Below are 24742 nucleotides of genomic sequence, written 5' to 3' on the forward strand. Positions count from 1 at the left end.
TTGCAATACAGAATCAATGACTTATTGAGCTATCTCTGTTTGCCAAGCCAGGCTTAAAGTAGTAGTACAGGTGTGCTGCTGTCACACCAAAAGATCAGTTGTCTGAGAGTTCTGCTGGTATGTGTATTAACTAGCAATCTTTTGGATTAAAAGAAAAATATATTGTTTATTTTCAACTCTAGTTAGTAAAAAAAAGTGTTCAATGATTATATTAGAGTCCAGATTGTCTTATCTTTTCTTGACAATCTAGATAAATAGACTGTGACTAGACACCATTTTTAGTGTTGTCAAATATTTTGTAGAACTACATAGATTTTGTGGAGAAGGGGTTATATTTTTAGCAAAGGAATTGTTTCCTTGGGGAAAAATACTGAACATGGGAGCATTAAAACAAGTGACAGGGAATGGAGGTCATTTATTGTACCTATCTTCTTTGTCCTATGTTTATAGTCACTAAGCATTCCCTGGGGAGGGAGCAAAGAGCTGGGTATCGGGAACTGGATTCTTGCTATTCTGATAAGTCCGCCTTTATCAGTTATTTGCCATATGTCATTTCTCCTTCTGGAAATGGATTTTAATGCTAAATAATCCAGAGATACAGTGTGAGAAGGTATTAATTAATTCTTATTAAATATGGCCATTTACAGGGCTTCAGTATTAATGTTTGACTGTTTGAAAGTGTTAAAACATCTGCAGCAGAGAGACATTGGACATGGGGGAAAGTAACAAAACATTTAATTTGGACCTTCTGCAGTGAGCAGTATGACAGCTTACATGATATGCTTTGGAGGTTACAAAGGCCTGTTGCAGGAGTGGTTTGTTTCTGCTCCACGATGCCCGGGGTTTCACCTGGTAAAACTCAGGTGCTGGGAGTGACTCAACACCTACATTCTGGGATTATCTGGAGCCACCTTTACTCACATGTCTGGCAGTTGATGCCAGCTGTTGGCTGGGATCTCAGCTGGAGCTAGCTGACTAGACTACATGCACTTGGCCTTTCTGTGTGACCTGGGCCTCCTCACAGCATAGAGGACTTAGAGTGGTTGGACTTTTTATGTGACGGCTCAGGGCTCCATAAGGGAGTGTCTAAAAAGAACTATTGGAGGCTGCATGGCCTTTTCTGACTTAGTCTCAGAAGTCCCATAGCATCACTTCCATTGTGACCAGTTATAAACCTACCAAGAATCAAGAGAAGGAGGCAGAGACCCCTCTTCCTGATGACAGGAATATAAAACTAATTTGGAATCATGTTTTAAAACTGACATAGGCACCTAAATGGGAAGGAAATCCAAAAAAGAGGGGAATATATGTATACGTACAGCTGATTCACTTTGCTGTACAGCAGAAACTAACACAACATTGTAAAGCAGCTATACTCCAATAAAAATTTAAAAAAAAACCAAAAAAAACTGACATAGGCTACGTGACTTGAAGGCCTCTAAAATCAAAAAAAGAGGACAACAAAAGGAAAATGGTGAGAAACTCTGCCCTCTTTGCCCAGATCAGGCTGCCTGTGGAAGGTTCAGCTCTAATCAAGCTGTGGCTGCTGCCAGCTCTCCAAGTGTTGCTTTAGTGATTACTCTGAGGTTCTCAGGCGTCTTCTTTCAGGAAGCCCTCCACACTAACACTGGATTAGCATGGACAATAAGGACTCAGCCTCAGCCACATTAATTGGTCTCTGTTACCCACCAGGAGGGAGTAGCAAACAACGGCCGCTTCATCATGTCAGCCTACTTAAAGTATTCAGTGTTAGATTACTCACTCACAGATGTGTGAAAAGGTTTTTCAGGTTTCAACACTATTTTTAGTACAATTTCAAGGAATCTCCTTCCTTAATGTAGAGCTCCTCAATATACTATTGTCTCTCAGGAGTACTACCGGTCCTTACACCTACCACAGAACCTTGGCGGGACTTGGTTTCACGATTCCCGACACAGACCCCATGTCCTCTCTGACTCATGAGACAAGACATTTTTGAGAAGGAGCTGATTATCCCAGTCAAAAACTGGCCGTCCAAGTCTCACTGTGGTGTGGACTCCACAGTGCTTCCAAACATTTTTTTATATCACAGAGCCCAGGGAAATTTATATTTACTCAGCATCCTCTTTTAAATAGGAAGGGTCTGTGTTTAATCAGCGGCAACTGGCTTATATGTATTCCTCCCATCCGTTTCTGCATGTGCCTGTGTAAAAGGAATCAATATTTGTGTACCTGTAGCCCACTCTTGCCAGGCTGATGAGGAAACTGTGGGTAGAGAAAATCACTCTGGACTAGGGGTCTAAAAATCTAAATTCCAAGCCTGTCTTTACCATGTGAGTAGTCTTATGCTCTTGGTCAAATCAACTGCCCTTATTATTTAGCGCTTCCTTTTGCCTCACTTTCCTTTCTCCATTTACTTGTTTCTTCTTCTACCATTCTTTTCCCCATAAAATAGTTCTTCATATTTTTCATTAACGATACTGACCTTACCTGTCCTTTCTGTGTCGATGAAACAGATCATCTTTGGGAGATGATCTCTTCTTGCATAAAAGATGCCTGTATATTCTAAGTGACAATTTAGGTGACTCTGTTTTGTCTATCTGGCAATGTTTACCAGAAAAAGCTTTTTTTTGGCCATTGTAGAAGGAAACATGTTAGCTGTTTGGAATGGTTTCACTGGTTGAAATCCGAATCTAGATAAGGAGACTGTAGCTGCTCAACTGGCATCCCAAATCCTGCAGTAAATCTGAAGACACTTATAGTTTGACAGTGCTACGGAAAGGAAGCCTAAGAGAAACTTTTCTTTTGAGCAAACGTGTGACCCAAATGTGACATGATTCCACTTTGGTTATATCTTTCCCCACGTTGCCTTAGCTGAATATAATTTTTTCCTTCGGGTGGTAGATAAAGATAAAGGAACCAAAAATCAATGTCTGAAGATGAAGTCCTCAGAGTAAAGGAATAAAAAATAAGGTATGAGAAAGAATGATGGGACTGAGTGTGGAGGTGGGTGTAGGGTTGTGGTGAGTGTGGGCGTCATGGTGAGTGGGTGGAGTGGTGGCAGAAATCAGAGGGCTTCTCTTAATATAACATTCAAAGCAGAGCAAAAGCTTTCATTTCGGGGGTGGGGGGGAAGAAAGTGAAAAAACTTCCCTGACCAAATATACTCAGTGTGACTTGCTGATTTATAGAAGAAAAGAGGAGTGTTTCCTAGTTTTAGAAAAGGATGTAACAGAAAGAAACCACGACACAGATAAAGGCAGGTCATGGGCTTAGATGGTACGTCTTGGCTGGCAGGGTCCTTTCATGGTCCACCCTTGCAGGATTGCCACATGCTGGGTCTCTGCTCAAGAGCTATATGTCTTGGACGACAGCACTGGGAAGAGTCAATCACTGGCTGCTGTGGTTGTGAGAGGAAGGAAGAGACAGAATGAATAAAGGGCCAGATAATGCTGTACAGGCAAAGGGAGCAAGACAGACCCTAGGGTGAGAGGTGCAAAGCCACAGACTAAAGAACCATTTGGTTAACTTTGCTATAACCATGATCCCCATCATTGACTTTGTCAATGTGGAATGAAGCACAAATACTATGAGAGGATTCATGACAATAACTTGCATGTTTGTTTATTCCACAAACACGTATTGCATATGATGGTGTGGGAAGCACTGAGCTGATCATGGGGGAACCAAAGATAAGAAGTCAGACTCCACTTTCAAGGAGCAATCAGAGTGGAGTCAAAAGGAAAGACTGTATTTCCATGTATGGCTCATCTACCACAACATAATAAAGACTTGTCTCATCATTTCAGGCTCAACTTTTTCTCCAGGCTGACCTAGTTGTGTCCAAAAAACAGTTTCACGACTTTTAAGAGCTGGTGGGAGTGGAGTGGTTGTAATAGTGTGTTAGTGGGGGTGGTAGGCTAGAAATAGCCCTCCAGTAGGTACCCACATTCTAATCCCTGGAGCCTGTGGATGTTCCCTTATTCGGAAAAAAGGCTCTTTGCTGACACCTTGATTTGAGTCCAGTGAAACTGATTTTGACCTCTTGGCCTCCAGAACTGTGATGGAATAGATTTCTGTTATTTTAAGCCAGAAAGTTTGTGATAATTTGTTACAGTATCCACAGGAAACTAATGTAGTGAGGAATGGCCTGTAAAAATGTGGATATAGTCTTGCTGCTCTTAATTTTTTTGATGATGCCATATTCCTCCCAGTGACATTTGGGCATATGTATTTATACTATATATCAAAACATTATTCTTCCCCTCTCCTCTCTTCCTCCCTTCCCCATCCCTTTCTTCTCCTCCCCCCTTATCTCTCTCTCTCACACGCACATACATGCATGTGCAGAAATAAAAATGAGGCAGTATCGGTGCAGAGAACCAAAATGCCTTGGTGATTCATCTAAACCAAGATAATTATTTACTTATAATGAGTTCCAAAATCCTGCTTTGAAGCATGTGCTTCTTCAAGAACTTGGGGTTGGAAACAAAGTGTTGAAAACCATAGCAAAATGTTGATTGTATTTACAATAACTTTGCCATGTTCTCTGCTTTTGAATTTTGATGTTAGTCAAAATTAGAGGCAAATCCTAACAAGTAACAAAGAGCGGTAAGTGATAAGAATAAAGGAAGGCTGATCCCTTAGCAACATCCCTGGCTTGGAGGGTTGTTTGGACAACAGCCATAAGTAACAATTGTGTTGATTCCAATGGCCAGTCTATTCAAAATCAATTATGTTCTAAAAAGACACCATTTACATTATTGTCCACGAATCCAAAGGTAAAAATCCCCATGTTTATGTTGATTGCTGTAGCAATAACATCGGATGAGGTTAGTTGCACAATCACTGAGCACTTCCAGAAAAGTTCAGCAATTTTGCGTAGATTATCAGAACAGTTGTTAGCTTCTGCATTACAAGTTAATGATGCCAACAGTTGGAATCTCTTAAGACTCTGCATGGCCACTCCAATCTTTTGTCAACTGACTTGTTTAATGCCAGAAACAATGTTAGTGACCAGTTCAATTTGTGGCAGGCTAAGCTGAGTGGCGAATCAAGTATAGCATATCCACTTAGCCTCAAGGAAAAGGGAAGAAAAATATCTTAACGTCTGGTCACTTGGTCAACCAAAATAAAGCAAGGATTCAGGTTCTAAAAGGAACATTCTATCATTGTCATTGTAACTCCAGAGTAATGCTGGAATTAAGATTTTGGAGTTATTTAGCTCCAGAGAAATGTGGGATGTGATTGAAATCACTGGAGTCAAATAATAGAAGTAAAAATGTATTCATTTCCTTCATATCTCCTGAATCACTAATGAACCTTTCCACGGGGTATTGTGCTGTTCTTAGTCTGAGGGTATTGCACCATCACTTGTGATTTTTCACATAATCCCCACATTTTATAAAATAGTTCCTTTATTAAACTATCATTAGTTGGCCAATTCAAGTGTGCATCTTTTTCTTCCTAGACCCTGATTAACTGATGGTTGGAATGTACACCAGACATAGAACATAGCCTTCTTGTTACTTTCATGCATTTATGTGAGGCTTTTCTTTAGTATGTAGTTTATATTTAAATTCCAGGATGTATTGCCTCCAAATGTAAACACTTTTCTTACCTTATCACCATAAAATCTTTCCAATTAGTGATTTAACAATACGACACTATCATACAATCTATAAATCCCATTTGGATTTTACCAAACATCAAGCAAAGTCTTTTTCCTTCCTGGGTCAGGATCTAATTCTGAAACACATGTTGCATTTTGTTGTTAGGTGCCGTCGTTCTCCTCCAGTCTGAAACAATCCCTCACTTCCCCTGTCTCCTATTCCCTTGACAGTCATAAAGAATACAGGTACCTTCCATCCTTGTCAACTACCACTATAACGGATGTCAAATACTGATTACCCATTTGTATCATTCCTTATTTACTTATTAAAAATGTTTAAAGTCTTATTTATTTATTTATTTTTATATCAGTATGGAATAGTAGAATCCTAGAAATGTTTCTCCTACCTACTTATCTATCTGTCTATATCAATATGGAATCATAGGTCACTGTTTTATTCAATAGGTTGTAATTCTATATACTCATTTATATTAATGCTCAAATTAGATAAGTTTTGGCCTGTGAGCATCTCCTTATTTTATTGCTTAATTTATGTCCAGGCTTATTTTCTTTTTTCCCTCTTTCTCCCTTGAGCCAGCATGTCCCCAGGAAGCCTGTGTTCCTTTTGGTGGAGAGTGGTATTTGGAAACCAAGAGATGTATTCTCAGAGTGCTTAGTGCTGCTGGAATTTTATTGCTTCTAAGCTTCTTTCATGGACAAAGCTAGGAAATATGTGTGTGTGTGTGTGTGTGTGCGTGTGTGTGTGTGTGTGTGGAGAGAGGGAGAGTAAGAGACAGAGATGTAAGTACATACCTTTATGACTATTTCTAAATCTGCCTCTGTTTATTTTTAAAAGTCCAAGTTCATACAGATACTTTTAGTTCTAATTCAACCTCTCAGGGTTTTTAAAAAATAGTCTTAAAAAGATAAGTTTTAAAAGGGTAAAAGTAGTGGCCAAGATGGCGAAGCAGGAAAACCCTGAGCTCAGCTTCTCCCTCAGGCACACCAAAATTACAGCTATTTACAGAGCAACTATCCATGAGAATGACTTGAAGACTAGCTGAAAAGATTTTCCACGACTATAGATATAAAGAAGGAACCACAACGAGATGGGTAGCAGGGGCAGAGATGTAGTATAGTCAAGACCCACACCCCTGGGTAGGCGACCCACAAAAGGCAGGATAATCACAATTGCAGAGGTTCTCCCCAAGGAGTGTGGGGTCTGAGCCCCGCCTTGAGCTCTCCAGCCTGTGGGTCCTGCACTGTAAAGACGAGTCCTCAGAACATCTGGCTTTGAAGACCAGCAGGGCTTGCATACGGGAGAGCTGGAGGGCTGTAGGAAGCAAAGATCCCCCTCTCAAAAGGCACATACAAAATCTCACATACTCTGAGGCCCAGCACAGAGGCAGTAATTTGAAAGGAACCTGGGTCAGACTCACGTGCTGATATTAGAGAGCCTCCCAGGGCGGCAGGAAGCAACTGGAACATCCCCTGGGGACACAGCTATTGGCAGTAGCAATTTTGGGGAGCTTGTTCTACAATGAGGACACCAGTGCTGACAAGCACCATTTTGGAGTCCTCCCTCTGCTTATTAATGCCGGAGACTTACCCCCCTGCAACTGGTCTGCACCAGTCCTGGGATGCCCCAGTCCAAGTAGCTAGTCACAATTGGACCCAGCCCCACCTACCAGTGGGCTGGCACCAGCCCTGGGATCCCCCGGACCAGGCATCAAGCTGAGCCAGGACATGGCCCCTTCCACCAGTGGCTGGCAGCCTCTGCGGGAGACAGGGCCTGGCAGTCAACTGCGCCAGGGGCTAGCCCCATCTACCAGCAAGCCCACAGTTGTCAGTCCCACCATAACAGAAGGGCCAATGAAGTTGACATAGGAGGCATCGCAGGAGAATATAGTTCTGGTGATCAGAGAGGAATGCACTGCTGCGCCCCATAGGGAATCTCCTACATCAGGCCTCTTCTCCAAGATCAGGAAATGTAAGCAGCTCACCTAATACATAGAAATAAAAACAGAGAATTAGGCAAAATGAGGCAACAGAGAAATATGTTCCAAATGAAGGAATAAGATAAACCCCAGAAGAAGAACAAAGCAAAGTGGTCCGTAGTTTCTCAGTTTCTTACATTTGAATGAAAAAAAAATGAAACAGTACATCAGTAGGGAATCACAGAATTTTCTGTTGCTAAAATATACATTTTGATAGTTATGTATACAAGGATATGCCTTACTTTTAATCAGTGATAAGCCATGGATTAAGAAGTCAGTTATCTGGAGGGCCTTTCATACCTTGTATCTCCCCAAAGTTTTGAGACTACACCATCACTGAACTTGTCAGCTAGGTTGAAAATCCTGCTGTACTAAGCTTTTGGTACCTGTTAGTGTGTTTCACATTTTCCAAGTGTGAGAAGGAAACTAAAGTTTGTAAACTACTGTTTCAACAGACCTTCATATGTGAAAATCTAGATTTAGACAATAGACAAATTGGAGGAAACAGCTTTAAGATATTCCAAACACTTCTCATGTTCTTCACATGTTCAGTGGCCATGTGTACCTAAAAATCTCTCAGGTTTCTTTCTACAGCCAGGAGTTTGCTCCTGATCGCCACCTGGATGTCCCAAATATGCTCAAACTCCACATGCCCCGAACTGGACTCATTAGCCTCCTGTCCTTTTCAGTGTCCCCAAATCCATGGATTGGCACAACTGTTTACACAGTCTCCCATCTGGAAACCTGGGAGTCATTTTTTACATCCATACTTTCCTTCCCATATCCAGTCAGTTACCAGGTGTTGAAAATTCCTAAAGATGTTTCCTTCTCGCCATTCATTTCTTCCCCTACCAATTCTGTCTTATTTCAGACCCTCATCACTCCTCATCTGGACAATTCCAAGGGTCTTCTAAAGCTCCTTGCCTCCAGTCTCACTGCTCTCTACTTAGCCTTCACAATGCAATCAGAAGGATACAAAGATTTCCCCCAGAATGAATGAAATCCATGCTTCATAGCAAGGCCTGCAAGACCCCTGGTCACCTTTCTGGCCTGAAGTCCTGTCATTCTTCACTTTTTCATTTTTAGCAATACTGAACAAGTTGCCTTTCACTAAATGAACTGAATTGATCCTGAGCTCCTTGTCCTTATGTGACAAAGCTCCAGATTTACCTTTATATGTGAACCGCTCCTTGGCCCCTCCACACAGACTGAGGCTCACCGCCCATTTACTCCACACAGACTTCCATTATATCCCCATTGTATTGCATTTATTGTTCCTAGGTTCCTTGAGAGCATGGACTGTGTCTGTTCTTTGTTCAGGCTCTAGTACATTGCACAGTGCCTGGTACATTATAATTCTCAGTAAATATCTGGCTAATGAATGAATGCATCCCCCTGATTAGAACCCTCAACAAAAGCAATCAAAATGTAATTTACTATGCAACAAAATTTGACTTACAAATTTTGGAGTTACAAATACATTGAATCTTCTACTGGCTTCACTCATAATCAATCAGAATATTTTAAGAATATAACTATCTGATTTGAATATGTTGACCTTTTGGGGAAAATATAGTTTGCAGCTACAGTGGATTCTCACATAAGTGCTGTAAAGTATAGACACCAGCACATTTATTATCTCTACTGTCTACTTTGTGTCTTTTCCTCCTTATGATCAGCAGAATGCTTTGTATATCATATTTGTTCTCTTTTGCAAGACACTGTGTGGGTGCTGTGATGTGTAATTTGCCCATGCAAAAAGGAAAATCACTGCTGGAGAAAACTGTAGGCGGTGTCTGTTCTTACCTTTGGGGAAAAAATATTGTTTCATAACTCGTCCCAAACTTTGAAGAAATTTTCTATCTTAAGACTTTTCTTCCATGTTATTGTGACTGCAGTTGGTCAAGGCTTCTGGCGTCATGTTCATTCATTCATTCATTCATTCATTCAATGAATGTTTATTGAGAACCTAGTACTTGCCAGATATTGTCCTAGAGGATAGGGTTACAAAAATGATTAAGACAAAATCCCTATGCTCATAGAGATTGTAGTATAGTAAGAAAAACAAGCCACTAAAGAGATAATTACAATAATGATAAGTATTATAGTAGGTAACCTGAATACATCTGAACTACCATGTAGCCCATTTCAACAGCATGGTGTCCTGCGGGGTATGACATGCATGAGAAACTCAATCTAAAGATTGAAAATTAAATTATTTTTGTGTGTATTCTTGAAAAATGCCAAGAGTGATTGTCCCATGAAGCACAGCAAAATATCCTAAAAATCTGCGTTCCCAACCATCCCCCCAGCTGATAAACACAGTAAGGCTGCTGCCCTCAATTTTCTCTTCACCCCTTCCGCAACTTTTAGTTTATTTGCTCTTTCCCCACTTCCTCTTTCATTGTCTCTCCTTCTTCAAATTCTCTCTCTAAAAATTCACACCACTCTTGGTCTTCTCTATTTCTTTCTCCTTTCCCTCCTTTGTTTCAAATCTACTCTTTTCTTTCAAGAATAGACTTTGCCTACCTTAAAGTAAGTAATCTAGTTGGGTTTGTTTGTTTGTTTTTTGGTTTTTTTGACTCTACCACTTGATACCTACACCATAATCTGGCCAACACAAGAATCAGTATAATGAATAGCTCAGAAGCCCAGCAAGGATAGGAGAGTGAAAGAAGATGTGACCATTCATGCATTAACATTTTTTCCCCATCACAATAAGAAATTATGACAACCCATCATACCTTCCTTACAGAGGTGGGAATTCTAGGAACAAATGAACACTTTCCAGTTTACACAAAACAAAATGGAACCATGATTATTAAACTCCCTAGACCTAGACACTTAAAATTATGAAAAGAAACATTTTGCTGCTAAAATGGAATGGATATTAAAATCAAACAAACAAAAAAGAAAATTCTAGATAACTTTTTAGAACAATTTGTCTTACGAAATCCTGAAATGAAAACTTTTGGTCCTTGCCTGAAAAGTGGTTGTCAACTTTGGAAATATACTAAATTCAAAGTAGACTAGACTCTAGTTGTGTTGTGCCTTTGTATCAGTATAAAATCAGTTGTATGCTGACAATTTGCTCCTCCCAAGCTTGGAAACATTTTACTGAGTTATCACAAAGGACTTTTGAAATGATCTAGTTCAATTTTTAGCCCAGTGAAGAAATCTCTTCCATAAAGTGCTTGATAAACAGCCATTGACCTTCCTCAGGGTCAATCTGGAGGATGGGTTAAGGTGGGCCGTCTAGGAGAGGATTCCCCATGAAGGAAGTATTTGAGAATTATGTCTTAGAAGTGGGGTAAGAAGGCAGCAGATGGAGAAGGGAAGGAAGGACATCCCTAGGTAGAGGAATTGCATGATGAAATGAGAAAGGGATTGAAATATATATTGTGTTTGCAGAAAATCCAGTGGCTTGATATTGTTGTGGCATAAGAGTTTAGAAAAATGAGAAATAAAGATTGGAAATATATTTTGGGAAAAGTGATGAATTCTCTAAATGCCACTGCAAGGAGTTTGGAATTCATCCTGGAAGCAATGAAGAATTCAATCCAACTAATTGTGGGAAGCATTCTACAATTTTTTAAGTTGGAATAAATTCTTCTTCCCACTGGAGAGATAAAAATAAATGAATGAATAACTAAATGAATCACCTCCAAAGGGTGTTTTTTTTTATGTAAAAGGAAAGTTTATTGTTTATTGTTTCCATTTAGTCCACACCTGGGTGGGGACTCTGGAATGAGGAAGGCCACTGGGCTTGGAAGTCTCCTTGTCGGGCTTGAAGGTGAGCCTTTTGCCCAGTCCGTTCTGGGGCTGGCAGGCCTCTGGAGGTTGATCAGGTGGTTGCCCAGAGGTGGTTTACACCCTCCAGGACCACATCTTCATGGTGGAAATGGAAACACAGAGACGTAGGTGTAGGATGCCTGCATTTGCAGGTGGACCAGACAGTTGATGGTGGTTTTCACTTTGGTGGAATAATTCTGGCAGATCTGACAGCTTATGGTTGGTTGGCAATGAGGATTTAACCACAAAAAATAACGTTAGCTGATCTTGGAAGCTACGATCCTGCAGAGAAGTGGTCCTGGAGGATGGACTGGAGAGGGGGTTGGAGGGTGGTCTGAGTCTCTGGGTCCACTTGTCCAAACACTGGTAAAGCGAGCTGGCACCAGTGGGCGGTCTGTGCTTTTGCAAAGAAGGTAAATATGCCTTTAAGATTATGGTTCAACCCAATCAAGAGAAGAAGGAATAAATAAATAAGAGTATGATGGTACTTATTCTACTGAAGACTTCTCTCCCAGTTGTCAGAGTCATTGGCTAAGCATTTAGTGGGATAAGTGTTCAAACATCTGAGACTTCTATCAACAGTATGACCAGCAACACATTTTGTTTAATTATTTGAAAAGATCTTTTATTTCTAGGACTAAAGTCAGAGACAAAATAAACTACATCAGGACCAGAGATACTCTAGTAATACCATTTTTTTTTTTAATTCACATATATTACATCTGGGTTTTCCAGACATTTTATGGGATAATTATGGCAAGGATAATTATTGTAATTTTAGAAAAGAGGAAACTGAATCTAAGAGGTTAAATGATTTGCTTAAGGCCACATAGTTAGGGAGGGGAACCCTAGGGTGCAAACCTAGATATTTCCAGTTCTAAGGCTACTGATTTTTCTTAAACCTTACAATGAATCCAGATATACTTTAATAAAACATATAAAGTCAGCTTTATGAGGAGGACACAAAACGAGGTCCATTGGAATGACAAAAGAATGTAGTATACATTATGTAAATATACAAATTATTTTCTACATCTATATTGATAAATCAAGTGCATGCAGGTGACAAAGCAATCTACAATGTTAAGTACAGCCAGTGTGAGCAGAGATTAACTAATAATGCTGGGGAAATTATTATTTTACTATGAAACATTCTTCACCTCTATTTGTCTTTGGAGATGTAGCACAGGAAATTTGCCTGAGGAGCAATTTTGAGAAACAAAAGATGTAGACAAATTTTAAGGAGGTCAGATGAGTGCTAGGGAAGAAAAATGCCCAAGGAAATGTTAATAGAACAAATGTATTTAATCTGCAAATGGTTATTTAAATGGAATTTTTCTTTTACTTTGAAGCTTTAACTAAGTTTTTAAAAACCTATCTTGATTATTCATAATGATGGGTGTCTTTAATTTCCCCCACCAGGTTTTGTTTGTTCAGTCTCTCCCTAATCCTTAACAACATCATTCCCTGGTTCACTTCTCCCCTCCTCCCCAACAGGGATATTCACAGTGCTATGCATGTAAGAGATACCGACTAAGTATGTGTGATTGATCTAAAGTCTGACTTAGCTTTGTTTTCCTGACAGCAACTATATACGCCATGAAATGGATGGAAAAGAGAAGCAATAAAAATCCCAGGTAATAAGTAGACTTTATAATTAGGCACTGAGTAATTGATAAATGTCTGTAGTTAAATGTAGTTGCTTATAAATAGTCAGCTAATTAGTTATAAATTTATAACATCCAGAATTGTTAAACACCGTCCATAAGCAAGTTCTCTGTTATCTAATCTTTTCATTTTAAGAAGTTTAATCTTCCTTCCTTTCTCCCCCCACCCTTCTCTTTCTCTCTTTCTTTAACATAATATCAGTTACATATGAGGATAATAATAGCACGTACTTTTTGGTGGTGTTGTGAGGATTAAATGAAACAATCCATATAAGGTGCTTAGCACGTTCCCAGCAATGTCAGTTTATTTTGTGATAGGTTGTTTATACTGAACTCTTATTTTTGCCAGGCACTTGCCTAAGTGCCTTTGGTGAGTTATGTCTTTTTATCTTATCACTCTTACTTGGAAGATGGGGTCCATGGTCGCAGAGCCAGTAAATGCTAATGGCAATATTTGACCCTAGGTAGTCTTATTCTAGTTTCCCAATTCTTAGCCATGGTACTTCTCAGTCTGGACACCTGTAACTTGCTCTTATTTTTCCTCAATGTGCAGCAAGTGCAGCTCTGCCATATTTTTCAGCAGGATTTCCAGATATAGCAAAAGCTTAGGTCCTTTGAGTTAACTTGAGTGAAGTCCTTCTACAATAAATCAACAAGGAGAGATGTCACATTAATATTGAAATCACTGAGAGTTCCAAATTTAAATTAGAATTATGTTTATATTTATGTTATCAATAATAAAAGCTCTGTCAGGTATCAATAAATGAAATTTGAAATATTCTGGATATAAATGTTAAACATTTATTACTTAACAGTATAGAGGTCAAATACTCTTGTCCCTTCATGGCTGCAATAAGGACTCTTGATCTGGTGGAAAATTTCACAAAATTAGGAGTGTTTTGAATGAAACAATCAGAATCCCTCTGATTTTATTAATATACAGATCTCAAAATTTAGTACTTATGTCCAGTGCTATAAAATAGCAAGTATATATTTAAAAAAACCCTGCAATTAAAATTTCAGTAAAGCTCTTATATGAATTGTAAATAATTAAAAACAAGGTGTTATACTGATAATAATTTAGGGGACAATATTGGATGTGTGTATTTTTCCCTTTAAAGGCTGTAGACTTATGCTTGACTAATTCTTTGGACAACATCCCTGGCAATGTTATTATTTTTCTTGAAGTAGTTGGTGTTCACAATTTTTAATTCTCATTACCAGCATTTAAATATACATACCAACATTTACTGTTTTGGGGTGTGTATTTAAGTCAATAACTGTAAAGCACCCATAGGAAAACAGGAGCAACATGAAGTCTTTCACATTTTAAGTAGTGTAGCTGTATCCCAGGAAGGTTTGTGCCTTAAAAGACAATTGTCTTGTTCAGAGGACTACCTTAATTTAAAGACAGCGTGTGAATCTATTGAAATGTGTGTGGATTACATACATCTTGCCTCCTGGACCCAGCCCTGGACCCCAGCAGTTGACCCAGTGTCGAGCACATAGGTGGATCTTAATATTTGTTGGATGGGTAAATTCTGACTGATTAATGGAAACACTAGAAATGTGATTTTGTGTGTGTGTGTTGGGGGGAGGGGTGGTTTTTAGATGGGAGAGATTAGTTCATTCCTGCATAACAAGTGGAAAAAAGTTTGTAAAGAAAAGGTTTTAATGGCAAAGGCTTTGAAAGTAAAAGTTTATTAAAAATTCAGAATCCAAACTTGGGTGTGAATGGTAAGTTCATGCAGTGTAGCTATCTTTTACTGTCTTCTTTTTGTATACTTTATTTTAGAGGCATTGACTGTGATCTCAAGATATGTCTTGGATAAATATGAATTAGTGGAACAGAAAAAAAGTGATAAGTAAACATTTTCAAAACAGGTTAGAATTAGAAAATATGTTATATAAGGATATATATTCTCCCTTAAATCTTCACGTATCTAGTGATTTTGCTATTTCTGTAGGAAACATCATCTTGCATGAGGAGAGAGGGCATTTTAAATTACATAAACAATTCCATCTAGTTATAAATAGATTGTGTTCTAGAAGTTCATTTGAAAGTTAATTTTTTAGAAGTTATAACCTATTTTCCTGAGGAAGCAATGTGAGAAATAGGACTTAGATTCTCAAGGTGCCAGAAGATGTCATGACTTGTCCAAGCAATTTAATGTAAAAGCAAGTGCTCCGGGGTAAGAAAGAGCTGGATTCAAATTCCACCTCTCTAACTGATAGTTTCCTTCTCTATAAAATGGTGCTAATTATAGCATTCACTTCATTGTGTCTATGTGGATTAAATGACGTGGTAGATTATTAAGTGCAGTGCATGCTTCCAAGAAAATATTGCTCAAAAATGGAGACATTGTTTCTCCCATTACAATAAAGCCTACAAAAATCCATGCTCTCACTGTATTTATACTATCTTTATTGTATCCCATTCCTTTTGGGGCCCCAGACATTGTTAGTATTTAAAAATTATCTATGTAATTCTGTTCTGCCTCATCAGGACAGACTTCCATACCTTTCTTCATTCTCTTTTCTCAGCTGGAAATGAATCCATATACTTTTTTTTTCTTTCAAGTTCCAGCTCAAATGCTACTTTCTCTAGAAAGGCTTTTTCCTCATTGGAGCCAGAATTAATGAAGAAAAACTCAAATGGTGAAGAAGGAGCTAAATGCTAAGCAGAACTAGTTCTAGAACCAGAACAGGCCAGTAGACATGTAGGTTTGCCTGCTTTTGAGGGTGGATAGGGCAGGTGGTTTAGTGTCCTGGATTAGGATAGGGCTCTTTTATTAGAAGTAGACTAGGTGAGAGCCCTAATCAAGGGTCTGCCAAAGTAAATCAGAAGGGACTGAAGTAGCACAGAAATCCAGCTGGAGCGGTACTGTATAAACTTAACAGTGAGCCATATAAAAGCAGGAGCATTGCTAGACTCTCACAATCTAACACAGGGTTAGTTAGGTGTTCGTTAACTGACTTGGTTATTTGATTAGAAAAGACAGATGGAAGAAAGAAGGAGAGTATACAAGCTAAGTTGTACAGAGGTTCAAAAGTCTATTAAGGCACATTCATTGAAGTAAAACGTCATTAAATGTGTAGTTTTCTATGCAGTAAAACAGCCTGCTGCTTTTAAATTTTTAATTAAAAATTTTAATTTTTGTTCTCATTCACCAATTCCCTTTTAAGAAGTAATTCCAGCTTTCATTTCAAACCATCACTAGGAATATCCATATCCCTCATGTGATGATTTAGAACAGAGCAGGGTGGTAGGGTGAGACAAAAGCCTTTAGTGGATATTAAAAACTATGATGCTTTAATTACGGGGCTTTTAAATTTGCACATACTCGGTAAACATGTTACCCTTATAAGTTTCATAGCTCAGGTGTACGCATTTATAGAAAGAGCGACTCCTTTGGGAGGAGGAGGATCAGATACACATTAGCAGACTGAATTAAAACTTGTATCATCTTATCTTCTATTTTTTTGGCTCACAAAATTATGTCAACAATTCCGACTTTTCTAAGGAAAGAATTTTACATTTTTGGTAAATGTCAGGTGTTTTTTGTTTTTGTTTTTTGTTTTTCCTTAAAGGGTAACAGTTACCAAAGGCTATGATACATTGGTACCTAGTATATTAGGAAGATAGTAGTTTCTGGCTTTATTCCAACTCTTTCATTCAGCACATGGCCTTCCCAAGGGGACTGTTCTACTTTATAATTATGCTGTTATGGGCAATCGTTTTAGCCAGGTGCAGTGGAAATTTTTATCCCTTTCATGAATGCTAAGCCAGCCACCTCTTGATGCATGAGGTTGCATGTGTTTCTATGAGTGCCTATTTGCATGTACACCTTCAGATTTTGTCCTTGACCTTCGTGTCTTTTATTTCTATTAAAACTCTTTGGCTTATTTCCTTTCTTTCTATGGTTTTTAGTACAATCTCTGTATATACCAAAGATGCCCCATTTAAACTTCCAACCTATATCTCTGTCTGGAATATTCAGATACATATATCTAAATGCCCCCTGAACATCTCAACTTCTGGATCCAACAGACAGCTGTCATAGTGTGGTTTATAAAGAGAGATATATATTTGGTCTTTGTCCCCATTCGTGGCACAGAACTCCTGAGTCCTTGGGATTTCCTAAGTGATGAGAACAATGGGTGTCTTCTGTTATGCTCATGAAGTGACTTTTGAAAAACCCCTAGGTAACCTAAGGCTGAGGGCTGGTTGCTAGTGGAGCCAACCACGTGATTAGAGGGTTGGAACTTCCAGTACTCGCGCCTACTCCTACCCCGGCCCCAAGTCTGGGGAGGGGAGAGGGGCTGGAGATTGAGTCCAATCACTAATGGCCAATGATTTAATCAGTCATGCCTAAGAAATGAAGCCTCCAAGAAAAACCCAAAAGGACGAGCTTCAGAGAGTTTCCAGACTGGTGAACACATGGAGATCTGGAGAGAGTGGTACACTGGGAGAGGATGGAAGCTCCCCACCCCTTTCCCTAGACCAAACCCTATACATCTCTGCCATCTGGCTGTTCATCTCGATCCTTTATAATACCCTTTATAATGAACTGGTGATGTATTAAGTAAATGTTTCTCTAAATTCTGTGAGCTGCTGTAGTAAATTAATGGAACCCCAGGAGGCGGGTGTTGGAACCTCTGATCTATAGCCTGTGAATTAGAAGCACAGGTGACAACCTGGATTTGGGATTGGTGCTGAATTGGGAGGTGGGGAGAGGGGCAGTCTCGTGGGACTGAGCCCTTAACCTGTGGGATTTGTTGGTTAACTCCAGATAGATAGTGTCAGAATTGAGCTAAATTTGTGAAATGCCTGGTCAGTGTCCACAGAGAACTGAGTTACTTGCCTGGTGGTGTGGAAAGAACACACATATTGGACAGTTCAAAGTCACTATGTTAGAATCTTAACACATAATATTTTCTCTCCTTCTTATACATTTTCACAACAACATGGTCCTTTTACTATATCCTTATTTCAGTGAAAGTCACCTTTATTTATATAGCTACCTAAGACTGTAATCTAAGATCAAAACTCAACATCTTCCTCGTTTCTTACAGACAATTAATTCACCCTCCTTAATATCTTTAGGATCAGTTTCTTTTTCTTTCCTTATATCACCACCTTACTTTGGAGCCTCATAATTTTTTGTTTGCTTTACTGTGATAGTCTCCAAAGTACTTAGCCTACATTCAGTCCAGCTCTTTTCCAATCCATTTGCATACTTTACCCATCCACAGTGATCTTTCTAAAACACAAACCTTGGATATTAAACTTGTCTAACATTCTTCTGGCTCGGTAAGTTCCGTGAGTTTACCACGTCTGATTCAACTTTGCATCTCTACTGTTTAGGTGAATACTAGATACAGGATATTTACTAATTCATTCTCTTATTCATTCCTTCACTTTAAAGGAAGTGAAGGTATTTAAAACCTTCTGTGATCCAGGGACTGGTACATGTACTGGGTCTACAAATGTAAACAAGACAGCTAAAGTTTCTGTTCTATGCAAAAAAAAGTGGTGTGATATGATAGAAAGTAGACAGAAGTGGATATTTTATATAGAGTTCTCAGAGAAGGCCTCTCTAAGGGGCCTTGGAATCTTCAAGGGTGAGAAGGATTCAGCCTTGAGAAACAAAAAGGTGACTGTATATCTGGAGCAGGGTAGGCTAAAGGGAAATTGCAGCGAGGTAAGATTGTCCAGCTGGGAAAGAGCCAGAAGACAGAAGTGGTCAGTACACTTTCCTTCACTGTCTGAGTGAATATAAAGAAGTAGGTGGGGAGCTTCTTTATTCTTTGACTTGGCCAGACACTAGAAGAGTTGCTTTGCAATCTTTCCATGCTATTGCCTTTACATTTCCATCAGATACTGAAATCTGCAATCTGTTTAAAAGTAGTCAGTGGGGATTAGTGAGCTCTGTTGGCCTTTAGACTGCTGATGGAGGACATGCAAGTGCCAACAACGAATAAGCCCGCAAGTCCTTGTAATATTTAAAATGGATCCATTTTGTGACATATTTTCCCCAAGTCTTTTAAAAGCCTTAAGCGGAGACTCAGAAGGATGACTCCAGAGTGAATTAGCATCAAGAAAAAGCGGAAATTATTCCTTTGTTTTGATTCATGCTAATGGGCCTGCCTTCACATCAGAGCAGGAAGTCCTCTGATTCTTTTTTAAAGCACTATCAAATTCAAATATGCTTTCTGTTGTCTGCATAAATTTCCAGAAGTGTCTAAAATTCAAATAGTTCAGTTTACTAACTGCATCTTCAACTCCTTCTTATATGCAGAGGCAAGACAGTTCTATTGAAGAAAAGTCAGGATAACGAGGACAGAATTTCAAATTGTAATTCCACATACAAGAGTGTTGCATTTCACAATAATGTAAATAACCAGTACCAAGCTGCATGGTATACTGAACTGAATTTGATTAGTTGGTTATGGCACTGGATGGAATTTGGAAGTGGGTGGTAATGGGGTTCTATCTGATGTAGTAAAATATTAGGGGCTTTGGAACCAAACAAATCTCTCTTCTTGCCTCTGACCTTTAGGAAGAACATGGAATCCTCTGAGCTTTATACTTGAGAGCCAATTTCCTTTAATGCAGTACATGCCAAACTTGCCTGGCGGTAAAAATTACCTCAGGTAATCCTATCATTTTACATTCCATAGTCCCTACTGACTGCTGACTCTCTTAAGGGAGGAGCTGGGAAAGACATATATTAAACTGATAAGAACAGATACTACACTTGATCTTAGCCAAAAGGCCGAGAAGCGATGGGAAAGACATATATAATGCCTCAGATGATCAGGAAAATTTGGGACTCACAGGTCTCATGTGACTAATTAGACATTTTCTTATTAGTCCCTGAAAATTCCAAGCTTCACCAGTTTGAGAAACACTAACTTGGAAAACTAAAGGCTTATACTTTTAAAATGTCTCTCACATGGTAATTATCACTGAAAAAGAGTGGTTAACCTTTAATCTTGTCAAAATTAGTTTTAAGGCTTACCTTTAAATGAAAAAGTAAAATTTTTAAATTCTCAGAGAACTCATAAACCCCCAAGAGAATGTGGGATGATCCTTAGTTGGAGAGACTCAGTTTTACTACAGAGCCAACTATGACAGTTGTCACTTCATGAATTTATTGTCACTTCATTACTTCCTAACTTTTCCTTATGCAGTATCTCAATTTCTCATTCTAAAGGCATCTGAGTTGTTCTGACACAGAATTTGCATTTTGGAATACCTAATATATGCCAGTTGGTAAGATGTTTAGGTCTAGCTCTGTATGTGTTATCACATTAGTTCAAAAAAACTATTTCAATAACTGATTTTACTTTCTGTATTCCTCTTTGAGGGTAAGAAGCAAGTCATCTGAAAATGAGGTATGTCGAGAATGTGCGTGTGTGGTAAAACAACTTCTGGATCCCATCTTGTAGTTAGAAATCCACGAGCTCAATCTCCTTCAATTTCTATACTCAAAAGGAAAAATGGTTATTTATGTTCAACATGAAGATTCCTAGATTGTGAAGCTCTTAACCATAAAAGCAAGCCTCACCATACAGAATTTAGCTGATTACTCTGATCCAGATATTGCTAAAACATTTTCAAAGATTATTGAAATATTTCCGTGCAGTCTTTAATTTTTCTGTATGTATTTTTCATATAGTTTAAATCTATCTAGATATCTAGTTTTCTCTCCCATTTTTCTTTCTGTCCCCCTACCCTGACCCACACCCCAACATACACACACACACACACACACACACACACACACAGCAGTGTATTTTCCCTTGGAGTGCATCAGTGTTTTTCTGATTAAGTTTGTATATATTTCTGAGACTGCATTTGATCAGAAAATCTAGGACATGGAGGAGGAGAATTGAAACTTTGATTAGAAAATGTGACTTTAGGTCATTATAAGAAATTAAATTATGTACTAACTAGTATTCTCTCCAAAAATAATTATGATAAATAATATTTTGCTTTGAGATGTCATCAAGAGTATCAAAAGATGAATTGTCCTAGGCTACATACTGTGTATTTTGCAGCACACTCCTTATTTTAGATCTATTACTTTAAATAAATCAAACATGTACTTAAATAAATATGAACTCTAAGTCCTCAAATAAGAATAAGATATACCTTTCCTCCTCTTTTAGCAATCTCTATCACAAAATAGGCCAAGGTGTGCCACATTCAGTTCATGGGAAATTTGCTTTATTCTGAAAGTGCTACTCTAGCTTTCCTGTATGAAATAACGATTTGCATTGAATTTGTCTCGTACTTTGGAATAGGCCATCAACTGAGTAAACTATTTGGAAAGTTCACTCGAATCTTTGTTATCCCAGAAAATCTTTGTATGCTATTAAGAATTGATATATGGTTTGTCAGTCCTTTTATTATTGTTATTTTTTTTTTAGTTGTAAGTTATGGTCGTGAGTATTGGAAATGGCTAAGATAGATTAAAAATGGTAGGTAATTATACTATATTATTTCTCAGATGGTTAAATTAAGAGCTCACATGATATTAGGTATCATATGTTCTACATGGAAGAAGACCCTAAGACGTATTTTAAAGGGTAGTTTCTCAAATAGTGATTATTAAAGAAATAATAAATTTCAAAAAGCAATAACTGTGCTATGATAATGCTTTTATTTTTTAATACCAGTGAAATTTAACAAATACACCAAATTACAGTTCTATAAATAACTTATTCCCTATGTGATTCATTAAATATATAAATGATCCCTTGTTTAGTCCTTGCTTAGCTAAACCTGTTATATTTCCATCTAACAATATTGGAAATTACTTTTTTCACAAACATGTCTTGTTTTTCATTTGGTAGTTTGTCACTTTGGAAAAAAAATGATTTCAAAGTAACACTTCATGCTACACACATGCTATCTACCATGTTGGATTTAAATAAAAAATGACAGGACTTCCAAGTTTTACCTTTTTTGTGTGTTACCTTTAGATTATTGGTGAAGAATGAAGAATTCAAAATCATACATAATTTAAAACAAATGAACATTGATTTTTGAATTTGCTTTCCCATTTTGTGAGGTTATTTCCCAGATCAGAAAATGTCACTGTTATAAAGTAATAAAGCCATACTGGGGCGATCCAACTGAAAGAAAGGAGAAAAAAACTGTACAGTTTCTTATTTTAAAAATGTTTTCCTTTCTTATTAGAGAAAATTTAGAAAATACAAAAAGGAGAAATAAGAGAAAAAAACCCACTTTAAATATTATCATTCAAAGGTTGTGTCTTTTAACCTTTAGTATATTTTCTTCTAATGTTTTATCTATGTTCACCTTTAGGGATTTTCATAGGTGTATATAAGCAATATCAACTTCTATTTAGTTTTCTTTTTACCAGTACACATCATATTTTCCTGTATTATTATAAATTTCTCAGAGATACAGTTATGAATATCTGCAGAATATTTCATTGGTTTGATATCCCATAATTCATTCCATTATTCCTCTATGGTTAGACAGTTAAAGAACCTCTAATCTTTTGTTATTTTTTGTACAGCTTTGTATTTCTATCATTGACATGTTGCATTTCTCTATGATTCTATCTATCCTTAGGAAAATAAAACCTATCAATAAACTTGTAAACAAATTTTTCTCAAATGAAGTTCAGTGGAGTTTTCCAGAGATAGCAATGGAAATTGACAAAAATTCTTATTATTGAATGTGGAGCTATATGGTTTAGAGAAATCATATTAGATATAATTGATTTAGTACTTTAAGAGTTGATATTTTTCAGGAATTCCCTTGTGGTCCAGTGGTTAGGGGGGCCTGGGTTCGATCCCTGGCTGGAGAACTAAGATCTCAATGTTTATCAATACCCAATTTCAAAATCATTATCTGGAAAGTTATATATAAAGCAATGTAACTTTAACTAATGACAAACATTACATGAAAACAGTACATTTCCTAACTTAAAAAATATATGTGATTATATTTTTGCTAGATGCCTGATGTTGAATATTGTCATGTGAGGAATAGAGTAAATTCCAGCAAAAAGAATACTGGAAACCAATTCTGTCCCTCACCCGCTCTGCAATCTCTCCACGAAAGGACCAGTCTGGGACACGATGTCGATGAAAGGTAGACTGATGAACTGCATTTCCTTTTGTGTCTGGGGCACTGAATCCAAGCAAGGTTACACTGTTATTTGTTGAAATAATAGCTGGAAACAGAGAAAGTGCTATTGATCCTTTCATCAATAAATCACGAGTAAACAATGCAATCTCCTTGAGCTGCTAGGGGAAAATTATATCTCATTTCCTGTTTGCCTCCTCAAGTAGAGCAGGATCATTCACTAAATAGGCAAAAGAGAAGTTTCAATTACGAGTTGACTTCTAACATCTTCAGAGAAAATTCTCTGTCTATGAGTTCACCTCTTATGACAAGCAGCCTTTAATATAACTCTTCCTTTTCATTTCTCCTCCTCTTATTTCTTTTCTTCCTCTTCCATCCCCTCCTCCTCCTTTTCTGCTTCATTCTCCTTCTTCTTTATTCTTCATTGAACACTGCTTTCTTTGGAGGAATACAAGGAGACATTTCTGAGAATAAAAATCAGTTTTTAAAAGGAAAAAAACAAACCCAAAAAACAAACCCAACCCTCTCCCCTGTGCTGTCTTCCCTCACAATGCAGATTGAATCAACTTCTGAATGTCAGCACTGGGTCTCAGGTGGTATTGGAGTTGCTAAGGCCTGGCGAGTAGACAGCACTACCATGGCAGATGAAGGATCCAGGACAGACTTTAACAGTAGCCAGTGAGGGGCAGGTAGACATTGCAGGTTGTCGAGGAGGATCTGCCTGTTCAGTAAATGCAGCAGGTGATTCAGGCAACAGTACCTGAGTGCTTGTCATGGTCTAAAGATTTCACATATCATAGGCCACTGGTTTTGACATGTTACAAGACACAGGTAGGAAGGGAATTTAAGAGCAAGTAGAGGAAGCCAACTCACCGGAACTGCGGTGCAGCCAAAAGACTCCTGCATACAGGGAAATAGAGCAAGGCAAGTCCAAGTCTAGAGAAAATCCTTAGAGAAATATACACTTATGGATGTGTTTAGTGCCCAATATTTTTATGCAAATTGTGCTATAATTGCATAAAGTTCTGCTACCTATTTAGAATTTTTAGCAGATTTTAAAGTGGTTGGGTCCTCAATATAATTAAAATGAAAATCTAATTAGAAATAAATGTGTGCACACTGATTTGGCAAAATATTTATTTTAGTATAAATGTAATAAACAAGTCACAGTTAGTTTAAGTTATATGTGTGTCCTTCTGTACAAGAGTAATAAAAAAAGTAAGTTAAAAAGTTAGCAAGCTTTAGATAGACTCTATTATACCATTACAGTGTCAACCAATTTCAAAATGCGATTATATCTGCAAATGGCAATAAACATTAGAGGGTGATTAAATTAAGTGTAGTTACGCATCTTTTGGTTATACAAAAATCAGTTATGGAAGGTACGATAGTTGAATGGTGCACTGAAGTTTTATTTTCATACCAGTCTAATGTGTAACTGTAGATAAATTATGTCCCCAACATGAGTTATTGTTTTTGTGAAATGATCCACCAACCAACCGAGCACCAACTTGCCAGAATCAAGGCAATGGTACTTTCACTGCAAGGAATCACTTCCTAAAGA

The 24742-nt window shown here is 38.0% G+C and overlaps 1 protein-coding gene and 1 pseudogene across 7 annotated transcripts in view; one reads left to right on the forward strand and one right to left on the reverse strand.

Annotated features, from left to right (window-relative positions):
• MRPS30 (mitochondrial ribosomal protein S30) overlaps positions 1-24742 on the forward strand; it is a 130468-nt gene that overhangs the window by 26707 nt on the left and 79019 nt on the right. For 5 of the 7 annotated variants that reach the window (XR_005019241.1, XM_036846316.1, XM_036846312.1 and 2 more), the window contains 3 exons: positions 12965-13016; positions 20420-20447; positions 23048-23184. Coding sequence is in view for 6 of the 7 variants with exons in the window: in XM_036846316.1 (XP_036702211.1) it covers positions 12965-13016; positions 20420-20447; positions 23048-23184 (217 nt within the window). In the remaining variant the exon portion in view is untranslated. Of the gene's footprint in view, positions 1-12964; positions 13017-20419; positions 20448-23047; positions 23185-24742 lie in introns of those variants that run through there. The other 2 variants (XM_036846317.1, XM_036846319.1) reach the window with 2 other exon arrangements.
• LOC118893741 lies at positions 19683-19837 on the reverse strand (annotated as a pseudogene).

This window comes from Balaenoptera musculus, chromosome 3, assembly GCF_009873245.2.
Source record: "Balaenoptera musculus isolate JJ_BM4_2016_0621 chromosome 3, mBalMus1.pri.v3, whole genome shotgun sequence".
Lineage (NCBI taxonomy): Eukaryota > Metazoa > Chordata > Mammalia > Artiodactyla > Balaenopteridae > Balaenoptera > Balaenoptera musculus.